This window comes from Homarus americanus, unplaced genomic scaffold (genome assembly GCF_018991925.1).
Source record: "Homarus americanus isolate GMGI-L3 unplaced genomic scaffold, GMGI_Hamer_2.0 scaffold11022, whole genome shotgun sequence".
Taxonomy (NCBI): Eukaryota; Metazoa; Arthropoda; class Malacostraca; order Decapoda; family Nephropidae; genus Homarus; species Homarus americanus.
In genome coordinates, this window is record NW_024737068.1 from 14,804,919 (window position 1) to 14,827,992 (window position 23,074).

Genomic DNA, 23,074 nt, shown 5'->3' on the forward strand with positions numbered 1-23,074 from the left:
CTTGAACTTCAGGAAGAATCCATGGAGCGGCACTAAGGAACCGCATGGGGCATATCTGAGCAGGAGGAAGACAAAAAAAACTCGCAACCTCCCTTACCCTGAAGTCAAAAGGTTGTGGGAGGCTTGGATGTTGTGTCTAGTGTGGGGGGGACATAGTCTCGTCAGCTACACAATTGTTTGTTACAGACTGCAGAAGGCTATGGAGGCAAAACCAACACATGAATCTGGAGATACTGGCATTAAAGTTCAAGGGGTAGCTCATCAGCATCCTCCAGTAGACTTAGGATTGGTCCTGAAGGCACCCCGGCCTTGTGGCTACCACAGAAAATCCACCCAAAATAATTTGGAAAATTTTGGTAAAAATTTGGTGAAAAATCATGATTTTTTTTCTAAAATTAAAAAAAAAAAAAATTCTGGAAGGCGAGTTTTTTTTCTTTCTATAACCTGAAATTATAGTCATAATTTCAAAATTACGGAAGGGCGAAAATCCATAACCAGAGATTCCGTAACGCAGGACATTCCTGTATTGAACTGTGAAATTTTTTCACATACCTTCAATTAAACACATATATTTCATGAACCAAACAAAATAAGTGGCTCAAACCATTACCAATGGGTGATCAGTAGTTGCACCTAACAAATGTTAGTACCACATTAGAAACACTGCTTCTTGTCTGATCAGCAAAGTTAAGCAGTGTTGGGTCTGGTAGTACATGGATGGGTGATCACCTGGCCCTAAGAACACCAGATGCTGCTGACATAAGGACACTACTGGAAACAAACCTCTCATGGCTTTGTCAGCTGTCCTTGGTTCGTATTGAATGAAAATCAATTATTATAAGTATCACTTCCATAGATTTACTTTTCATAAAGTATCTTGTTGTTTGGTATAAAATAATACAGGTAACAGATTGTTACTGATATTTTATTTCATTCCAGATATAAAACAAAGGCACATGTAAAAACCAGACTTGTTTTCTAAATCTATGATATTGTTAATTGATATCCCCTGCAAAAGCTGACAAACATTCCAATAATGAGGTGGACACAGTATTGCTACATATATAGTTTTCAGAGTATGAAATAAGTCCATTACATTATACTTACATAAATTTTCTTTAAAAGTAATGTACAGTACAGGTATTACTTATGTCTTCATATTTCTTTAATTTTACTTACTTTTGTAAATAGGTATATTCTTTCTTAAGAGATAATATATTACTAGTCAATGGACGATAAAAAAAAACTGACTTCCTAATACTAATTATCATGTTTTTTTTTTTACAGTAAACTTTTCAGCTGCAAGAAAGATTTACACTTGATATGAAAATTATGCGACACCTTAAAATTATATCTTAAATCAGATCACGTCAGCAGGAACTATAGTGCTACTGAGCTTAAGAGACTATGTGCTGGTACAGTATTATTATTGTGGTCACAGCCACAGTGTTGACAGCATCTATAAAACTTATGTTGATGCTAATCTCAATGAGTATGGGTAGCATAATTGCTCATGGAATTATAATAAATGGACAATGCAGAGTCTGCTCTGGCATGGTGCTTAAGCCAAGCTTAATTGTGTATATAAACTGTATTGTAGTAGTACAAAAAAACGTGAATAATAATTATGGTGCATGGGCCACTGAATTTTGTTTCAAAAGCATGCCACTGTTGTACTAAGACTATGCTAGTGTAGGGAAGGGCTTTATACTGCCAAGTGCTTCTATTCAGTGGATTAATTATTAACTTTTAATGCACATTGTATTGTGTGGAGCAATCAATGTTCATTTAGTTGCAGAAGCCTACAAACTCATATGTTAAGTACGGTAATCTAACATTAGTAAGACACGTCTCATTAGATATACTCTGCTCAGCAGAAAGGTAAACCTGCTCTATTATTAAAGGATTTCTGTAAAGGGATATATATACTGTAGTAACTGCATTATGAAAGAAGAGCTGAACAGAACCATAGAGGTTAAAGGGAACTATCTAAGATGTCATTGTAACTATGTATCAGGAAACATTTTAATAGGCAACTGAACAAAATATGTGGCAGATATAGTATAGTACTCATTCTGTTAACCTTAACTTAAGGCTACTTATGGATGTTCTTTACTTGACAGTTCATTACAGGTCACTCTGGCCCGGTCCCGCAACTGCAATGAGAAATTAAAAAGAAATAATATATTCTGTTAACCGGCCTGTAGTCTTGTGAATTTAAGCACTTTTGATATAAAAAATGGCCACTAATCATGCATAAAATACAGATCCAGGTCACCGGAACTTCAAATTCCCTTGTTGCTCAGTGATGTACAAAGTCAACTAAAACCATGCACTCTATAATATACACTAAAAATTCCATGTTTACATCACTGAAATACTTACCAGCAAGACATCTTCAACACCACAAGCAAGCCAAATGGTAGACAACACTGGGGCTGAGGGTCAACAGCAATCTGGAGTGTGCATTTTAGGATTGTGTATGTGGAAGGTTGGGAGTGCATGGTTGGTGCATGTATTGTAACTACCTGTACAATGTTTAAGGACAGCAATGAAAGAGGATCATGGGAAAAGCATATACATACGGTAAAAAAAATGCTCTCTACTTTTGATTGTAAATCATGGAATGAAAAAGGCACACCTCATCCACTTCAATAAAAACAAAATGCGGAAAAAAACAGGTTTGCGTATAATATTCAACAATATGAAAATAATTTAATTGATGATGAACACCTATCATTTAGCTTTGAATTTTATTGTGTTGACTATGGAAGTCACTGCAAATACTGTACCTGTAAAGAGCAATTCACTTATTCTGTGATTGAGAATACTGAAGTATGAATATCAAGCCCTCCTTGTAAAACAGGAAAGTGCAAAATTCAGAAAAGAATTCAATAAGCATAATTCATTAGTAAAACAAATGAAACTTTATCATTCGTTTATACTAGGAAGCATAAACAAAGTTAAAAGAATATAAGGATGATTGAAGGGCTGGTGCCATTTAGGCTGTGTTGCAACTGTTTGGGTACAGTGTATTTTGTAATAAATAAGCAAGATGTAACTACAAAGAGAAGGATATGCATGGCTAAGATTTTTATGGTGTTATCAAGTTCAGTAAGCACGATCAGTGCACTTATAAGCAACTACTACTTATGTTTGTGCATAGTAAATATACAAAGTACATTACAATTATGAGAACACTTGGATACACAAAAAATAGAGTTACTTGGATGAACTTAAAATTTTCAGTCAATTTGTTTTTACAATATACAGCATATTCTTTTGTTTCCAATTATCAGCTAATTTATATACAGGTACTGTATAACCTTTCAGGAGTTCTAGTGTGTTCAAAAAATTGTTTTATATCTTACGTTGTATTTTACTGTGGTCAAAAAGATGAACTAATCATACTGAGAAAGAACTTTCGTATGTCTGTTATATTGTATATCCATTATGTTGCTTTTATTCCAGTACAGTAAATATTTTCCTTATCACCACAACAAATCTGTAGATGCAACACAGAAAATGCTGTATTATGTATACCGTACCATTGAAAGCATATGTATTCTTCAAAGCACATACAATAATATGCAATGCATGATACGGTATAGTACAGTACAATTAATCTAAAAAAAATTCAGGTCAAAGAGTGTGGATGGATATACAGTACAGCACTGTATATTGTGTGCTAAAGCAATAAATATAAAAATCTTATAAAAAGTAATCATATTATTCTATATTTTCATGAACAACAGTTTCACTTTTTTGACTTTATAACAGAAGGATGAGCTGAAACATTCTCTTGCAGGGACCTGAAGGTGCGCCCAGGGATACGAGCACCTCGGTAAGGTGTAGGTTCTTCCTCATACTGAGGGGCATCTGGAGTAGGTGTTTCCTGATGATTTGCTTCTTCCTCTTCTTGCTGTTGGTGGTACTGGCTCTGTAAAAATCTGAATGAGGGTGATGGCACCTTCGATCCCCGGTATCCAAAGCCATGATCATCACCAGATTCTGGCTGCAGAGTATCATTCGGCTGCTGCTGCTCCTGCTGTTTGTCTACCTCATCAGTAGAGTCATATTGAGCTTGTAAGTAACGGAATACTTTTCCAGGGGCAGCTTTAGGTTTCCTCCTTATTCCTGTGTGATCAAATTGGGAAGTAAGTTCTTTTAAGACTGTCTCCTTATTTACAGCTGTCTTTGCCATTCCATTGCAGTAGTATTCATCAAGCTCTGCATATGAGCTCGATGAATCAGAATCAAAACTGTTGTTTTCATTTTGTAAAGATTTCACAACTCTAGGAGGAATAGGACCGCCTTCATAACGAGGAGATGGACTTTTAGAATTTAGGCATGACTTGGGGTCCTGTAATTCATTAGAATCAGATGGGTATTCTGTCTGTAAGTGACGAAACACACGAGAAGGAATATGTCCACCTTCATAGCGTCTTTCAGCAACATTTGAGCTGTTTTGTGGACTTGATTCTTGCCTAATGATTTTCATTAGCCGGGGACTATCACGATCTGAATCGTGATCCTCACTTTCTTTTGGTCCTGATGGAGCTTGATTTGCTGATGAGAAGAATCTAGGTGTTTGTGCATTTTTCCAAGTTGGAGAAGAGCTCTGGGAAAAGGGAGATGATGGTTCCTTTGTATGGCTAAGTGCAGAATTAACTTTACGTTCATCCTTAGACCCATTAAGAGTAATTTTGGGAGAGACATGTCTATATACTTTACTATCTTTAGTTGTTGTGTAAGTAGGAGAAATCTTAGAAGAAGAAATTCCACTATCAGAAGACGTGTCAGATGTTGCCATGAGTGTAGAAGGAGAAGAGTGTAATGTTGGGGAGTTCTGAGCTGAGGATTTCCAGGTGGGAGAAGGTATCTGATTGGCTGCATGCTGTTTGTCGTCATCAGGTGGGCTGGTAGCCTCTGACGTATTGGCAGGATCTCCGTCGTCTGAGACTAGAAACAAAGAACATGCAAGAAAAGGCTGATGAAGCACAGTCCAGGCAAAAACATGGTTGGAATTTTGTGCAGCAAGCCATACTGTTTCAGAAAAAGAGAAAACAAAACAAAAAAGCAAACTAATTTTAAATTTATGGAATTCAGATTTTTTCTTTGCTATAAATTACAGTATTTACTGAAAATTTTTGTTAAAAACAAACAAAAACAGGATGGCTCTTATGGAGTCTGTTTGATTTTTTCTTTGCTAGGATGAACACATGGAACTGATTATTTTTGAGGATAGGAAGAGGTTGTATTTAGGCAATTTTGTGCTTTCATATTGTAAAGGGTCACTTGAATGGACAAAAAATATTGATACAAATCATTATTTTATTTTATTGTAGTTCTATATTAAAAATAATGCCACTTGATTTGATGCTTTGGTAGACTACTATACAGTACAGTTTAATGAGCACCTGATTATAAGAAAGCATTTTGTTTACAACTTTTGTCTTTCAAGACATCCTGCATGGTTAGCAGATGATGTCTTGAGCTCACACCATTTCATCCAAACTCCTTATAAAACTAGCCTCTTTTTTCCTCAGAGAATGTCTCTCTTTTCAATAAGAAGGTAATTGGCCAAAATCAGGGATGTGCTTAATGACAGACAATATGAGAGCACAGCTGGGTTGTGGAAACAAACAACCAAACTTCTAAGTGTGATGTCTTGGTTACACTTGCAAAACCCAAAATAAAAATTATAGGTACAGTTGTGGTTGGTGCATTTAAGGATATTCAGGTATGACATGTGACTGTGAATTTACTTTAATTATATTATTTTATTATCATACAATTATATCATGGATAGTTTGGGGTGTTTACCAATTTAAAAAAAAAAAAGAGCAGGAGATAGTACCTAATAGTTTGAAAGTCATGGAAAGATTTCTGCTGACATTCAAATTGTCACGACTACAGTCACTACACATCTGTAATTTGATCTAAACAAAAAGTATGATTTAACTGGAAATATATTTTTTTCTCAGTCACTAAAGAAATGCGACATAAATATATCTGTACTGAACTAATACCTTAAGCATAACTTTCATTGATGGTGCAATATATTTAGTGATGGTGACTATCCAGAGATAATGACAAAGAATCATAAAACAGTACAGGTACTACAATATCAATTTTTAAAGTTGCATTTACATATGAATTTCATAATTATATTAACACTGGAAGAGACTGGATGGCAGTAAAGTATTATTCTTACTTGACTTTTTCATGCCATTTCCCACTACAGTACAGTAGAATGTAGGTTGGCTGGAATCAAGAGCAAACACAGATTTTCCCTTCTATCATGTTATCTTTCACTCACTGAACTGTGTATCCTTGTAACAACCTTACTTTCGTTATTTTTAATTCAGGAGATGTAGAAAGCTTTCAGAAAAATTTTTATGCTTACATATAGGTGGCAAAACAGGTGTGAAATAATATTTATGCAATCAATATACAGTAAACCCTCACCATTCGCGAGTTTAACTTTCATGGATTTGATTATAATTCAAGGGTACAACCATTAAATAGGCATGAGGTTTGGTTAGTCACGGTTTGTGGTCATGTTTTCCTGTAGTTCCACAGGACGCTTTTTTGTGTGTTTACTGTACGTGACAGTACTGTGTGGGACGCTTGTGTTTGTGTTTACTGTAAATGACCATACCACGCGAGACACCGCACATCACAGCATACTTTCTCAGTCTCCAGCCTTTGTCACGGTTACACCTGCAACTTAACTATTACGTATTGCTCTTTTTGGTGACTTTTTTCTGTCCTTAGTGATGTCTCCTAAGCTTACAGTGAGAAGGGTGGGAGGATCAAGTGCAAAGAGGCAGAAGAAAGTTGTTTGAGTGTCTTGCTAATGGTGACAGTGCGCCAGCTGTGGGATGCCATTATGGTGTTACCAGTAATGAGTCTACTGTGTGCTAAAACAGGAAAAATAAGGCAAATATTCATATAAGTGCCTCTGTAAGTGCTCCAAAAAGTGATACAGTAACTTTTCAAACCTGTGACACTAACAAGGAAAAAATGGCGCAGTGATAAGAGAAGGCGAAGTGGGTATACGAACATCTCCAAGCAGGTTCTAGTGGTGAAGCCACCAGTTCCACCATTGCTTCCTGCAGCAATTAAAGGTACTGTACTAATAAAGAGGGGCTAAAGGCTGGAGCAGGTCTTCAATGCTGATGAAACGGGTCTCTTTTGGAAGAGGATGCCAAACCTTTCGTCCAACAGCAGCCTCTGCACTGGGGTTCAAGGTAACTAAGGACCATCTTACCTTTCACCTCTGCTGCAACGCAGCTGGTGACTTTAATGTGAAGCCGATGCTACTCTACAGGTTCTTGAACCCCTCTGCCCTTTAGGGTAAAAAACAAGAATCACCTCCATCTTTTGGCAAGCCAACAAGAAGATGTGGTTGACTCCAGCAGTTTTTCATGACTCGTTCAGCAACTGTTTTGTCCACGAGGTGGAACAGTACCTGAAGTCCAAGAATATGGGGTTTAAGGTCCTACTGATATTGGACAATGCACCTGGCCACCCTGGAAATCTTCAATTTGCTCACCCACCAGTTGAGGTAGTCTCCCAACATAACCCCACTCCTCCAGTCGATGGACTAGGGACTTATTGCTACTTTTAAATCCTTCTACACCTGCTACACGTTTAAGAGAATCCTTGATCAGATGGAGAGTGACATCACTGACTGCATAAAAACCATCAAAAAATCTGTTGAATAAATTAAAATTTCGACTTGGAATGCTTGCTGGAAAAAGCTGTGGAGTGAGGCAGTGAATGAGTTTACAGGGTTCCCCTCAATGGATGAGGAGGTGCAGAGGATTGTGAGGTTGGTGCATCAGGTTGGAAGAGGGGGCTTCAATGACGTTCGAGAGAAGAGGTGGAGGAACTCCTACAGTCAATGCTCCCTTCAGCTCCACCACTGCACCAGTCACTGTTCCCTCTACCACTACCCTAGTCACTGCTCCCTCCACCTCCACCACTACACCAGTTACTGCTCCTTCCCTCCACCTCTACCACTACCACTGTTCTCTCCACCTCCACTACTACCACTGTGCCAGTCACTGCTTCAATCACCTCCACCACTATACCAGTCACTGCTCCCTCCCTCCACCTTTACCACTACACCAGTTACTGTTCCCTCTACCTCCACCATTACCACTGCATCAGTCACTGCTTCATCTACCATCGCTACTGTGCCAGTCACTGCTCCCTTCACCTCTATCACTGCGCCAGTCAATTCTCCCACCACTACCCTTCATCCAATCTCCACCTCTGATCCTGATGACCCACCACCCATCATAAGTTCTCCATCACCATCTGCTGCTTCTGAGGGCTCAAGGTCCTTCCTGGATGATGAGGACGACCCCACATTCATCTCAATTCCTTCAAATATCACCACCATCATCATTGTTACCTCACCAGCAGCATTTTCATGGGTGAGTACAGTACATTGTTATGTTTTTACATGTACGGTATTTTATTTACTGTATTTAACATGTACAATATTATTCATAATAGGTACCTCTCCAAGGGTGTGAATTTCCTAACCCCATATTTCCCATAAGGTCTTAAGTTTAACATTCACGGATTTGTCATTCACAGTGTTTTTGAGGAACTTAATCCTCCGCAAAAGTTGAGTTTACTGTACTGGGAGTATTATAGCACAGGCTTCAATGGGATAGGTTCCTGGCTAGTCGGACACCCACATGTATCACCCCCAAAAAAAAAAAATCCTAGCATGACAGAACAATAAAACATCACTCACCACACCATTAAGAACACCGTTCACTTCACAGTCACAGAAATAGAGTGAAAAACTTGTCACACAATGTAAAAACAATGATAATGGCCATCATTGCTCACATCATGTTTACAACAACAGAGGCAAAGCACTTTAAAGTCACAAAAAAACAAAACAAAAAACATAGCAAAAATCACTTCACAGTGACTAAAACAGAGTGATGTCCTCTCACTGTAAGGTAAAAAACAACAAAAAACAACAACGATACTGACCGATAGCTGCTGAACTACACAATCACAGCCATGTTCGATCACCATAGAACAAAGCTTGGTACCGTAGTGCAACGGGTGGCTGATAGAATGCACTCATGTTGACAACAACAAACATGAGTGCCACCTAACAGCCACTGAGTGCACTACAGTAGCAAGTTATGTACAGTTGCATAAACATGTTCCTATCCCCCTTGACAACCAGTGTCTCCAAACGGCCAACCTATATGAACTATTGCAAACCTATCCACCAATCACATCCATTATTAAACGACCAATGCCCATTCATTCATAAACAGTGATACTACTACTGCAATGTTTCTGTTTGGAGACAAGGGTTACTACAGGGGGCATAAAAACACATTTTCGCAACTGTACTATGGTGAAGGAACATGGTCACAATCGTGTAATTACTTTTATTTTTACTTTTATCCTCTTCACCATTGATCGGTTCATTAGCTGCTTGGGTGGTTGGTCACGTCTCTGTTACACACTGTTGGCAAGTATTTCTCCATATTAGTGTTGTTATTTATCACCTTTTTTTTTTACCCTACAGTGAGAGGACATTAATAAAGTTCACAGTGTACTCTGTTTTGGTAACTGTGAAGTTATGTTTTTTTTTTTTTTTTGTGATTGTAAAGTACTTTGGCCAGACGATGACCATCATTCATGAGGATTGTTTACATTGTAGATAGGGGGGTGGTCTTACTTTTTACTTTTATACTCTTCATCACTGATCGGCTCATTAGCCGGTTGGGCGATCGGTCACGTCTCTGTTACGTACTGTTGGCAAATACTGGGCATGCACTGGCTCCTGAATGTTATCTGAATCTGCTCCAGTACTGGTCAAGTCTAGTCTTGAAAGAGCTCACACTAAATGCTAAGACAACATTCTCTGGCAGGTAGTTCCACGAGTTCACAACTCTCTCTGGACTTGCGGCTTCTTCAACCTTGAGCTGACCCCCCTTGTGAGGCGAGCATCCCCTGGCAGATCCAGGTCAACTGAGTAGTGCCCTTTGAGATGTTTATATACTATACAGTTGGTCCTCATATTACGCGGTTAATGTAACCCGGAGGGTACCGCGGAAAGTGAGAAACGCGTAAAGTGAATAACATAACATATGGGATTAATTGAAATGGAGTCCGGGCCGATCCCCAAACTCCACTTTTTGACGACACACAACTATGTTGTAGTAAAAATATTATCTTAACTTATGATGGCATGCGCACACAATTAATAATTAAGAGAAATATCAATAATATTAGGTTTTTTAACACTTACATTAGTAGAAAAGATGGCTGGGCACACGGGGATGGGCGGTTGGTTCCGAGGCAGAGGGCAGATTATTGGCCCTCACCTGTATCACTTGTATCAATTGTATCACTATCCACCACAGAGGCTTGCAGGGCCTCTTTGTCAAACCCCCCAAAGTTCATATAAGTCCATATCCTCACTATAATTATCACTATCACTGACTTGGGCCGGCTGTAGTGGGTGGCGGGTGAAGAACTGGTCATGTTTTGATGACTGGGCGACCTTGTGCGCACCATTTTCGCGCCTCTTACACAACATGGCGGATGGCGGGAGGTTTGGATCCAAAAATGGCGCGGCTTGCCAGCCGCTCTCCGCGTAATGGGGATCACGACCGCGGAATGTGAAAATGTTAGGTTCTGGCAAGGCACCGCGTTAACGGTGAAACGCGGAATGCGGGACCGCGTAATATGAGAACCAACTGTACATCAATTAGGTCCCCCCTTGCCCGTCTGTAGTATAAGCCAGGCAATTGCAGTCGCTCTAATCTCTCTGGGTAACTGAGGTGCCGAAGTGCAGGCACCAGTCTGGTGGCCCTCCTTTGGACATTTTCAATCAATTGACAGTCCCTAGCATATCTCGAGGACCAGGCGGGGAAACACCTCACTCTTGAAGATCGTTACAGGGGACAGACCTTCTAGATATCTGAATGACCTTCTTATAAGACTTAATAATTTAGTTTGCTTGATTCACCTTCCCACAATGGCCCAAGAACTTCAGTTCATTGTCATCATACACACCCAGGTCCTTTTCACATTCAGTCTCAATTAAAGCAGTTTCTTCATCCCGTTGGGACATATGATATGCCTCCTTACCATTGGTACATTCCAGGTGCATCCACTTACACTTCGTGACATGGAATCTTTGCAGCCGTTTCTTCTACCATCTTAAAGCTGACACATTTTTCTACAGCTCTTCACAGTCTGCTTGGTTCTTAATTTCCCTAAATAACTTAGCATCGTACACAAACATTTGTATGGAGGAATGTATAACTTCTAACATGTCATTTATGAAGCAAACAAATAACAGTGGGCCCAATACACTGCCCTGTGATACCTCGCTTATCACCGGTACACATTACAATTTCATACCATTAATCACCACACACGGCTTGTAATCACAGAGAAAGTCTCCGATCCACACTAGGACACTGCCAGTTTAATTTTCAGCCTTTTATGGGGTACGCTGTCGAAAGTCTTAGCAAAATCTATGTATATATTGTCAATACTGCCACCCTGTTCCAGAATATGGGTCCAAACATCCAGTACCTTGAGTAATTGTGTTAAGCAGGAGCGTCTCGGCATAAAACCGTGTTGGCAATCCTCTACAAGGTTGTTTCGTAGTAGATGTTCCATCATGGGATCTCTTATAATGCTCTCAAGTACTTTACATACTATGCTGGTCAGGCTTACTGGTCTATAATTATTCAAAGAATGTCAATCGCCCTTCTTGAAAATAGGACTCACATATACTGTAAGCTATTTTGCAATCACTGGGGACCTTTTGTTCAACCAGGCATTTATAGAACAGGATCTTCAGGAGCTCAACAAGTTTGTTGCACAACTCTCTTAACACTCTGGGATGCACCATGTCAGGGTCGGGACTCTTTTGAACCTTTAGCTTTGACAATTTATTTCTTATAACCTCTTCTAAGAACACAATTTGGGTGAGGATAGTGTCGAACCGTCTGTCCTCAAACACAGGAAGGTTGTTCGCATCCTCCCTTGTGAACACCGAGGAAAGGAAACTGTTCAACGCCACCGCTTTGTCCTGTTCAAAATCTGCGTAACTACCATCTTCAAGCCTCAGGTCCAATACTCCTACTCGCAATTTTAATTTTGATTTTACGTAGCAGTAAAACGCCTTTGGGTTTGACTTGACCTTGCTTGCAATCTGCCTCTGGAACTCCTTTTCAGCCCTTCTACACTCTGATTTCAATTGATTGCTGTATCTGGAATACATCCTCCTGTCCTGCTCATCATTTATCCTAACCCACGTCTCAAATTTCTGGGTTTTCTTCTTAATTTTGTTGACCACCACATGGTTCATGTGTAGCGGTCTCTTTGTATTCCTGGAGGCACTGGGTTATCGATCAAATGGTTCACTTTACTGGCTATGATATTCAGCGTAGTGTCTGCATTCTTATGCCTTAGTGAGTCAGGGAAGTGGATAACCCTCATCTCTGCCCTCATCCCATTGTAATTTCCATTGTAATATTTGACCTTGGCCTGGTTTTATCATGAACCAAGTAACAGTTAAATCTGAAGGACAACGTTACATGTGATGACTGGTACCATACCCTCCTCATTTGTTATGATGAGGTCCAGTGGCTTGGGTGTTTTCTCCTCTCTGTAATGAGTCGGGTCTTTAACATGTTGGAAAATATAGTTTTCCATCAGAGTTTCTACAAAAAGAGTAGCTGGGTTATTTAAGTCATTTGGCGTGGTCTCATTTCTCCAGTCGATGTCACCATAGTTAAAGTCCCCCATGACAAGGAGGTGGCTAGGGTTGAGCACTGTTGCATTGTCTATTGAGGCTCTAAGTTCCTTTGTTTTAATAAGCTACAGTTTGGCGATCTGTAGATACACCTGACAATAATAAGTAAGTCTCTACCCTTTAATTTAATTTTACACCACTTGGATTTTTCAAAAACATCCTCTCCCTGTAACCTCACCTGGCTGGCTCTAAGAACTTTCCTAGCATAGATAACCATACCCCTCTTGCAAGTTGCTTGAGAAAGGTTCATAAATGAGTCATATCACCATCATTAAAGCAGAATATATATCGTATATAGGGAGATTGTAGACTGGGGGATACCTGTACTGTTCCCGTTTTTTTTATAAATATTTTATGCAGCATCTACCCATTTAAGTGAATGGATAGAGACACAGCTATATATAAATATATAGTAACGTACACTTACTGTCATATATCTTGGGTGTATACTGTATATAATATACGTGTGTATTACCAAAACCTAACTTCATCTTCGTTCTTTGATGTAAAACAAGAAAAGAAATTTGAAATGGTTTTCAACAAAAACAAAAAAGGAGAGAGAAGCAATTCCTTAAAGATCAGAATTGGGTCATCAGTGGCATAATAAGTCTGACTTTTGAAGGATATGGAACATGACTTCCTAGTAACCTGTACTTAGTGGTACAGTAGTACTTAGTGATGGTCTATCTCACAAGTCACTATGAAATTCCATATGCCATATTTGGAGAAATAAAATTGATACAGCACTGTACTTTCTCAGAGCACCTTTCTACAGCAAAAATGTGGTGGCTGATAAAGAACTTTCATTTCTGCACATTTTGTAATCACACGGGTACTTCTGTTAAATTACCATCTGACAAAGCTTGGTAAAAATCTGTGTCTATCTCATAATTAAGAAATGTTGTGTATATAGACTACAACGAAGCAAGGTCTTCTTGTATATACAATGGATTATTTGTTTTATTGTAACTAAATTATGCATTTTTACATAAACCAAAGCCCTCATCATCTGATTTCTATCCCTTGAAAGTTTGCACCAATTATAAGTCACCAAAAGCAAATATATGCATCAACAGAAGAGCACAGTAATCTATGCAGGATATTTTATCTACACTAAGGTATAATTCCAATCTCTCATCCAAACTTAAACACAGTCACCAACTGAAAATACTGAACATTAAATAGCAAATGGGTAACTAAAGCCAACAGCACCAACAACAATTGGCTGTCTATGGCAAGCAGCTAAAAGCAGCAAAAGTCTCCATCTTCTATTATAGTCTTTCTTAACCTCCTCAAGAGAATTGTACTGCCCAAAATCCATATACAGTACTGTACTGTACTTTCCTAATACAGTACTACTTGTAATGGTACTGATAAGCAGAAAATAAAAAAAATTTAAATTGGTAAATTTTCAAACTAGCTTCTTATTAGACATAATACTGTACCTACAAATGAAAACATTATATTTTAAAAGACCGTAAGAAAAATTCAGATTTTTTCTGTTTCAATGACAAAAAAGATTGAGATAATGTAAAAATATTTTGAAAATTGATGTAGTACAGCTATAAAACTTCCTTAAGAAAAAAGATTCAACTCCATGAAGCCTTTTTTATTTTACCCTTTATTTTGTTCTCTTATTTGTAATTTTTTCATCTTCCTTTTATGAGTATTCTGGATAATATTTTTACTGTATAATGGACAGCCAAAGCTCTTTAAGAGTGTGAGAAAGACCATACAGAAGATATGGCCTTACCATCATCAGCACCAGTCATAGCCTGCAGCATTCTGAAGGAACGGGATGGGATACTGCCACCCATATATTTCTTGGGTTCAGGTACAGCTTCTTCTGCAGCTGCTGCACTGCTCATGCCACCTGCTGGACAAAATTATTCTGAAGGAGTAAGAAATACTGTACTGTACACTATACAGCAGATGAAAAATGCAGCACTGTACTGATTATGAAGTCATCACACCTCTAGAAGAAGTGGCAAGTCTTAACATCAGCATTTTATTGCTACATACAGTATGATACTTACATTCTGCACTAACACTGAAGTTATGTATGTACAGTACATTATTTTATATTAAACAAGTTCATACCTGCTGATTTTTCTTTTTAAATACTCATTTACCTAAAATTATTAAATCTTTCTGAATACATTAGACAGCTGTAAAATGTACATGTACAGTACAACTGTATTTACATAATATGTGATGTACAGTATCAATGCAACTGGATCTTCAGTTTCAATTTTTTTTAATGAAATATGTCTTCTTGGTTAATTTCTGGTTTTTCCATTATTCTTATGAAAACACTTCACTGAATCCTACTACATGGTATTTCGTTCATTTTCTAATCATCACTTTACCTATAAATTCATATCAGTTTGAGACTCCATTTATATAGGGTGTCCATGCCTATTTTAAGACCCCTCCCCCCTTTTTTACTTTACTTTATCCTATCCGCCACTGATCGGCTCATTAACCGATTGGGCAATCGGTCACGTCTCTGTTACAAACGGTTGTCAAGTGCTGGGCATGTTTTGGCTTCTGAATGTCTCTGTACCTGTGCCACTGTTGGACAAGTCTGGTCTTGAATGAGCTCACACTTGGTGCCATCACAATGCTCTCTAGTAGATTAGTCCAAGAGTTCACAACTCTCAATCCTAAGAAGTTTGCCCTTCCTTGAGGGTTACAATGTTAATATTTTCTGACATTCATTTTCCACTTTAATTATTATAAAAAAGCTCCTAGGATCTTTCTGTATCCATTACCTGATACAAAGTAATGACATATAACAACCATTTGTCAGGCACATCTACGGTAATTCCTTTTAATATTACTATTTAGGCTTGCTGACATAAACTTCATTATCTAGTAACCACAACACAACAAGCAGGCGAGAAAATTAATTATAATAGTACTGGACTTGCACTATACAGTATACTGCATTATTTTAAAGTACTGTACCTCATTTCTATCACCAACTGTAACTTTCCAAAATGCTGACAGCCAAGTACTTACTGGTACAGGTACTTAGAATTTTCTGCTTTTACCTAATAACCTCTTCCTTTTTCCTTTGTGTGATACTTGCAAAAGTAAACTTAATCCTTAAGGGGTCCAGTACTATGTCTACAATTATGGCAAGCAATTTCAAATGAGAGAACATCGAAAAATTCATCAATATTCATTTAAATTATTAAAAACAAACTCACGATATTACAAGAACTTAAATAATATTAAAATAGAGAAAAGAAGTTACTCAGTGTATGCAGTACGTATAATGTGTACAAGAACAATAACATTTTAAGTGGGAGAGATTTCAATCCAATGTTTGTCATGATCCACCATTTTGAATTAGTTGCTGAAAATGTATCAGGTTTGTCAAACCCATGGAAACTGATATTGACCTGGCTGATGGTACTGGCCTGGTGGTTGGTACTGGATTGGTTGTTGGTATTGGCCTGGCTGTTGGTATTGGCCTGGCTGTTGGTATTGGCCTGGCTGTTGGTATTGGCCTGGCTGTTGGTATTGGCCTGGCTGTTGGTACTGACTTGGCTGTTGCATGTGGTTTGGCTTCGGCTGCTGTCGGAAGTTGGGGATGTGGACAGGTCCCTGGGGTTCTGTTGAGGGTGGAGGAGGATAAACAAACTGGACAAGGTAAGGAGGGTAACAGGGCACAACTTAAGAGTCAGTGATTGTCTTTAGATGGCCATGGGTAAAGTTTTATGATTTTCAATGCATTATAGTAATTACTATCACACTGAAAGCCATCCAAATGTCAATGGACTTATAAGTTGTTTTTGAGATATGGAAGGTACATAATGTTAGAGGAAGGAATGACAAAGTACAATGATACATAATTGTTTTGCTACCATACTTCATTTAAATTTCTTTGTGATGACAGGATTAAGAAGATGATTACTGAATAACTATTGATCTTAGTATGCATTACTACAATTAACTGCTCTCTACTACAATATTACCGTTAGGTCATAAATCTACTTATTTGACTTTACAGCATGTCTATCATAAAAGTAACATTCGGAATAAATGGAAACAAAAAATGCTTCTATTCTATAACAAATAAGCAAACTAGTGATTTCTTTCTATGATTCTGTCTCTAAAATACTGAAAGCTCATTAAGTATTTGTACAGTCAGTATACCACTACAGATGCAAACAATTTAAAGTAAAAACAACCTCTACTTGCTAGTAATAGTTACTGTCAATAGGAAAAGCTTTGAGTTTTTACTACTGTTGTTCCTCCCTGTTTGTTAGATTCACATGCAGCTAAATGTAAACCAATATTCAATAAGTGAATTTCAGTTTAATGGGTTGTTAGCATGAGTAAATGTCATGGCACTCAAGACAGATGTATCCAACATTATAAGAGACCAACAAAATATAAACACAGTTCAGTATGGATTAATCATACAGTAGTTATCGATATGTGTTTTCTGAACACATCAATCAATCATCCTCAAAACAAATTAATATGCTTATCTGGAATATCTCACCATCGAGTTAGTTTACAAGTAGTGTTTATAATTGTGTCATACACTGCTGATGGAATTAAAGGCATATATCTCTTGCATAACCTTATCCACTGAATGAGCAAGACGCACTCAAAAATAATATCAGCCCTTGGAAGTGTGAATGACAACAATATGTTTAACATAACCCTTTTTTATTTGAGCTAAACCTTGTTAAAACTTTCACTTTTGAGATCCACAAGATTATCATAGGTTACATAAAATTTAATGTTAAAACTAATATTCCAATGTTTTATATCCAATCGTAGATTTCAGTTGAGTGTACAAGTACAGTATACATTTCTCTGAAATATGTACTGTCCAGTACAGTACAGTACATATATCTGTTCAGAGTAATCTCTCTCTCACTGGATCATGTTCCGCTGCTATTTTATTCAGATTTCTCTCCTTAAAAAGGACCTTTGAAAAAATATATTTAATTGTTTCATTTATATGAGCAAATGCATGTCACAGTCATCTTTGGTAAAGCATTATTCAAATAAGTGTGTGAGAATGTGCTAGTCACAGAGACAATATACACACAAGGACGCAGGATTTACATTATGGAATATCAGTACTGTAATAACTACCAGCTACATCTGAAATACAAAAAGGCTGGGGTTGGAGTGTCATGAATGTAGGAAACCAAGCAAATAACAGGTCATTCCGAGCCTCATACCAGCTCCTTCAGGCAAAGTATCAGTGATCGTCTGAAGCATTCGGAAAAATCTTGATGTAGTGGGCTCCTCTTTTTCTTTTGATTGTGTTAGCTGTTTAATTTTAGGTGCAGTCCCTTGGTACTGCTGAGGCTGCCCTTGGTACTCAGGGCTTTCATAATTCTCTTGTGGATTTTTCTGTTGGTTTTGGATCTGACTATATTGTTGCTTGGGCAGCACCTCTCCTTGATGCACTGGGGTATTAGAGTGTGGAACAGTCTGTTGCATATAAATGGAGATTTCATCATCTGAACCTGAGGGGTGCGTTAGAGGAGGACAGAGTTAGAGGAAAAGAAAAAAAATCAAAGGTAGCAAAAGATAACAGAAGCAAATAAAAACTTTTATCAAAAGCTAAATGCAACATACAGTAATACAAAAAGTTAAGAAGAGAAAGAAGAGGCACCACTTCTATTTTTGACATGCAAAAAGCATAACAAGTCCTTTTATTCTGAATTTCTGTAACCAGGACATTAATGTAGCTGAGATTGCAAAAAAAAAGAAAAAAAAAGAGGAGAATTGAAGCAGCAGTGATTGATAGATATACAGTTTCCAACACACACACACACACACTCACCACACACACACACACACACACACACACACACATACACACACACACACACACACACACACATATACACACACACACACACACACACACACACACACATATACACACACACATATACACACTCACTCACACACACACACACTCCCTCACACACCCTCACACACTCACACACACACACACACACACACACACACACACACACACACACACACACACACACACACACACACACACACACACACACACACACACACACACACACACACACACACACACACACACACACACACACACACACACACACATTGCAAACATTTCATTTGTTAGAAAACAAACTCTGGACTGGTTCCTACACATTAAGAAGATAGAAACAGAATAGTAATGGAGATATAATATGAAAACCAAAAAATAACTACAATTAGGCATAAAATTAGTCATTAATTAGATACATTGCAGCAAAATTAATAAACAATGAAACAATCATTTTTTTCTGTTCAATTTGAAATCCCTATTTTATTTGTGGTATCATTTGCTTTAGCAACAGAATAACAATAGACAAATATTTTCTAACGATTTTCTTAAGTCAATTACATTACTGAAGTTCCCTTCACCAGTAACTCATGCAACCACCACCTCCCAAAGCCCAATACAACATGGCAACTATAATATACTTCTTAACCCGGCCCACCACCATTTCTGATAAGCGTCAAGTTCTAAGAACTTTCATACCAGTCTTCTGCGTGATAATAACAGTCTTGGTGGCAGGGAAGTGGCCACCCCTGCTCCGAGCTTCATCAGTATCAGTAGACACTCGTACTATAGTATCAGGAATTGTCAAGAGTTATACATTTTTTCTTGGTACTGTATTTGTTATTTCTTATATTTTCACAATGAGTGCGAATACTGCATATACAATATCAAGTACAGTACTGTACATATATACGAATAAAATATGAACATATTTAATCATAAGCAGACATATCCTGATTTGTCCATCTACTATATGATGCTAAGAAGCTTGTCACTCATTACTCTTCATTAAATGTGGCTCATAAGAAAAAAATCTTTACAAGAATTGTGACAGTACAGATACAATACTTTAAACATTAAACAATCAGGAAAAATTACAAATGTCTAAAAGTTTTACGTAAAATAAATTTTATTTTTTCAATATTATACTGTGATCAGTGGCCAAAACTAACAGCATCAAAAATATAGACATGGACAAATTATTTTTCAGAAATATGCCCTCCATCAGGTTCTGATCTCACCTTGATTTTTAAAGATATTTGATAACCCCTTTGTGTCTGAGATGTTAGCTTTATATCCTCCAATATATTTAGGTAGGACTTTTAATTCTTCCCCGCTTTGCTGGATAGGGATCACCCTAAATCCTCCATTCTGTTGATCTATATTTTCTCTCTGCTGGTTTTTAGAGTTCCCAACACTGGTGATGGAACTACTTTGTCCGCCACTTGTCTGAGAAATGGATCCTCGCTGACCATTACCTTGCTGTATGACACGGGCAGGTGCTCCAAGGGGCACCTCTACTTTCATGGGCATACCATTTGATGGCGTATCTGCAAAGTTTGCCAATTCTTAAAGATATTCATTATCTTTCTGTAGAAAATCCTTCATGAGAAGATATTGTATAATGCAGTAATGCAATGGTTAAAGGATACTTAATCCTTCTGTGTAATATGTCATAGATTTCTTCTTCTGCTCCAATAAAAACTAAACAAAGCACAGTAATTAGTATTTCTTAATGTACATAGTGCCATTATTGATACTTAAAGCAAGGCCACTATGAAAGCAACTATAAAATGCAAATACAAATAATTCCTACAATAATGATATACTGTACTGTAATCTTCACCTCATCCCATATTTGGTCAAAAATAATAACTACCATTAATATATAAGTAGCTACAGTCCAACACATAATAAACAACACAATGGTTACTGATTGGACACATGAAGGGTTACCGTATGTGTAGGAGAAAGAAAAAGTTCAGGTTCTTAGTAGCAAAAAGCTTACGGTATACAAAAGCAAATTAAAAAAAAAAGTTAAGGAAAGGATGGAGATTATATTGCACCCACCAAACTCTGCTTACTTATGTAGAATTATAATTATACTGTATTCTTACTTTAAATACCATATTTTTGTCTCAGAGAAGAGAGACTAATCTTAACATTATTCTTTCTTGGCAATAATACAGTAGTACATTTATTTGGTATGTTATTCATACATTCCTATCACAATACTACATATGCATATAAATAACAATGAACCTTGATTGGTACTTCTTTATATATCCTGAAAACTTTTTTAAGATCTTAAGTTAGTTTTTTCTGCAAATCTAACCTAACCAAACCTAACATAACTTAAACTAGGTTAGGTTACATTACAGACCAGTACTGTAGTTGAACAAAAAACTAATTTATGGGCTAAAAAAAATGGAGAATATGATGAAGTGCCAAGAAAATTATGAATATTTCTTTATTCCTGTACTGTACAGTACAGTACATGCAGTCATCCCACACAAAGTCCAAAAGATGCATTCCTGAGGAATCACAGTAAAATCAGCATTGAAGAACTATTGTTTCACACTAAAATATGGGGTTGCATTCTAACCCCAGGCACCACACCCCCTATTGTCCACATACGTACAGTTTCGTTCAAGATTCTTCGAACACTGCTGGAGACAGCTGGCAACTCAAGGCCATTTGTTTACTATAGTATGTAGTATAATGTAATACGAAGCAACAAAGCATCCCTTCCAGCAGTGATCATGTCACCCAGGTAACAGAACTCAGTGATACAGTCCTAGGATATAATCCCAATGCTAAGGCTGCATGGTTACACTGTGCCTAAGTATATTGGTTTGCCAAGTAAAAGAAGCCATTGCCATTTGCTTGCAATAATAAGAATATCTGAAAATATGAAGGTTGTCTCAGCATGTGATGTGTACTGTACAGTAAAACACAAGAATCACAGCTGGAGAAGACAGATATGTTTAAAGTCTTGGAAGCCTATATAACATTAAGAACTGTCCTTAAAATATCTAAGACTAATGTATCATGATACAGCAGTCAATGAAAAAAATATAAATGCGAGGATAAATACACCTCTCCTGACAGTTTACTGATGAAGTACCGGTAAGACCAATGTTGATTTTACACATCCATTAGTTACTTCACTCACACATCACCATCTGTAAAATTCCATTCAATTGAACAACTTTTATACTAAAGGGTGGTAGTTCAAAATTCTAGAATACTGTACAGTTCAGTATAAGTACAGTGTAGGCTTTATTAAGTCACTCAATTTATTTATTTATTTATTTTTTGCAAATGGTAATACGGTATAGTCTGGATTTACGCGGTTTTTGTTACGCATTTGGTCATTTACGCAGTGCCTTGCCAGAATGAAATGTTTTAATTACGCGGTAAATTTCATCATTTACGGGGCGAGCGGCTGGAGAGGTGCAGATGCGCCGCGCCATTTTTTACTCATGCGGTCCATTCTTGACCATACACGGGAAGAGGCGCGGTGAGTGGTGCGCATTAGGTCACTCTTACGTTATCGCTGACGTCATATGACGTATCGGACTGTGATTGGGCCACGCATCCTTACCACCGACGCATTCCCTCCGCCGCTAGCTGTGATTGGTCTAATGTAGCATGACGTGCCCTGCCACCTGAGGGTAGAAGTCGCTGACCTAGCCGGGCCAGTCTCATTGTTCTCAGTCCGCGTATACAATTCTCTCTTGTGCCCGCTATTCCCCTCACAATGGCTTCCGCTGGACCCCCACCACCCGAGAAAAACCTTGAAATACCTGGACCAAGCCATGATTATGTGAAGGAAATCATCGAGTTGGGGGAGAAAATTAAGCTCAGCCTTGACAACGACCCAGACAAGCATCGGTATGAAGTGTCTAATAACCATCTGACGAAAGTTATGGAGCCGTATATCCAGATCTATCTCAACAACATCAATGCTAGTCGTCAACGTAGTACTGTATTAAGGACTTCTTCGCCCGCAACCCATCACAACCACAGCCAGCCCAAGTCATTGATAGTGATAGTGACAGTGAGGATATGGATTTTGAGGGGTTTGTCTGGGAGGCCCTGCAAGCCTCTGCGAGTAGTTAAAGTGATTCACCGGAGGGCAACTAATCTGCCCTCTGCCTCGGAACCAGCCGCCATCCAAGTGTGCCGACCCATCTTTTCTACTAACGTAAGTGTTAAAAAACCTAATATTATTCATATTTCTCTTAAATATTAATTGTGTGTGCATACCATCATAAAATTAAGATGTAATTTTTACTATAACGTACGTATTGTGTCGGAAAAAGTGGAGTTTGGGGGTCGGCCCAGTCTCTATTTCAATTAATCTCATATGTTCTGTTATTTCATTT

General features: G+C 37.9%; 1 protein-coding gene across 17 annotated transcripts in view; it reads right to left on the reverse strand.

The window, feature by feature from the left end:
- Nucleotides 1–909: 909 nt before the first annotated feature.
- Nucleotides 910–23,074, reverse strand: part of LOC121872991 (proline-rich protein 36-like) — a 139,204-nt gene continuing 117,039 nt past the window's right edge. For 5 of the 17 annotated variants that reach the window (XM_042376197.1, XM_042376196.1, XM_042376192.1 and 2 more), the window contains 6 exons: nt 19,925–20,233; nt 19,383–19,469; nt 18,046–18,336; nt 16,243–16,455; nt 14,586–14,708; nt 2,386–4,962 (listed from right to left, as the gene is read on the reverse strand). In XM_042376197.1, coding sequence (XP_042232131.1) covers nt 3,758–4,962; nt 14,586–14,708; nt 16,243–16,455; nt 18,046–18,336; nt 19,383–19,469; nt 19,925–20,233 — 2,228 coding nt within the window. In that variant the 3' untranslated portion in view covers nt 2,386–3,757. Of the gene's footprint in view, nt 2,157–2,385; nt 4,963–14,585; nt 14,709–16,242; nt 16,456–18,045; nt 18,337–19,382; nt 19,470–19,924; nt 20,234–23,074 lie in introns of those variants that run through there. The other 12 variants (XM_042376209.1, XM_042376210.1, XM_042376195.1 and 9 more) reach the window with 12 other exon arrangements.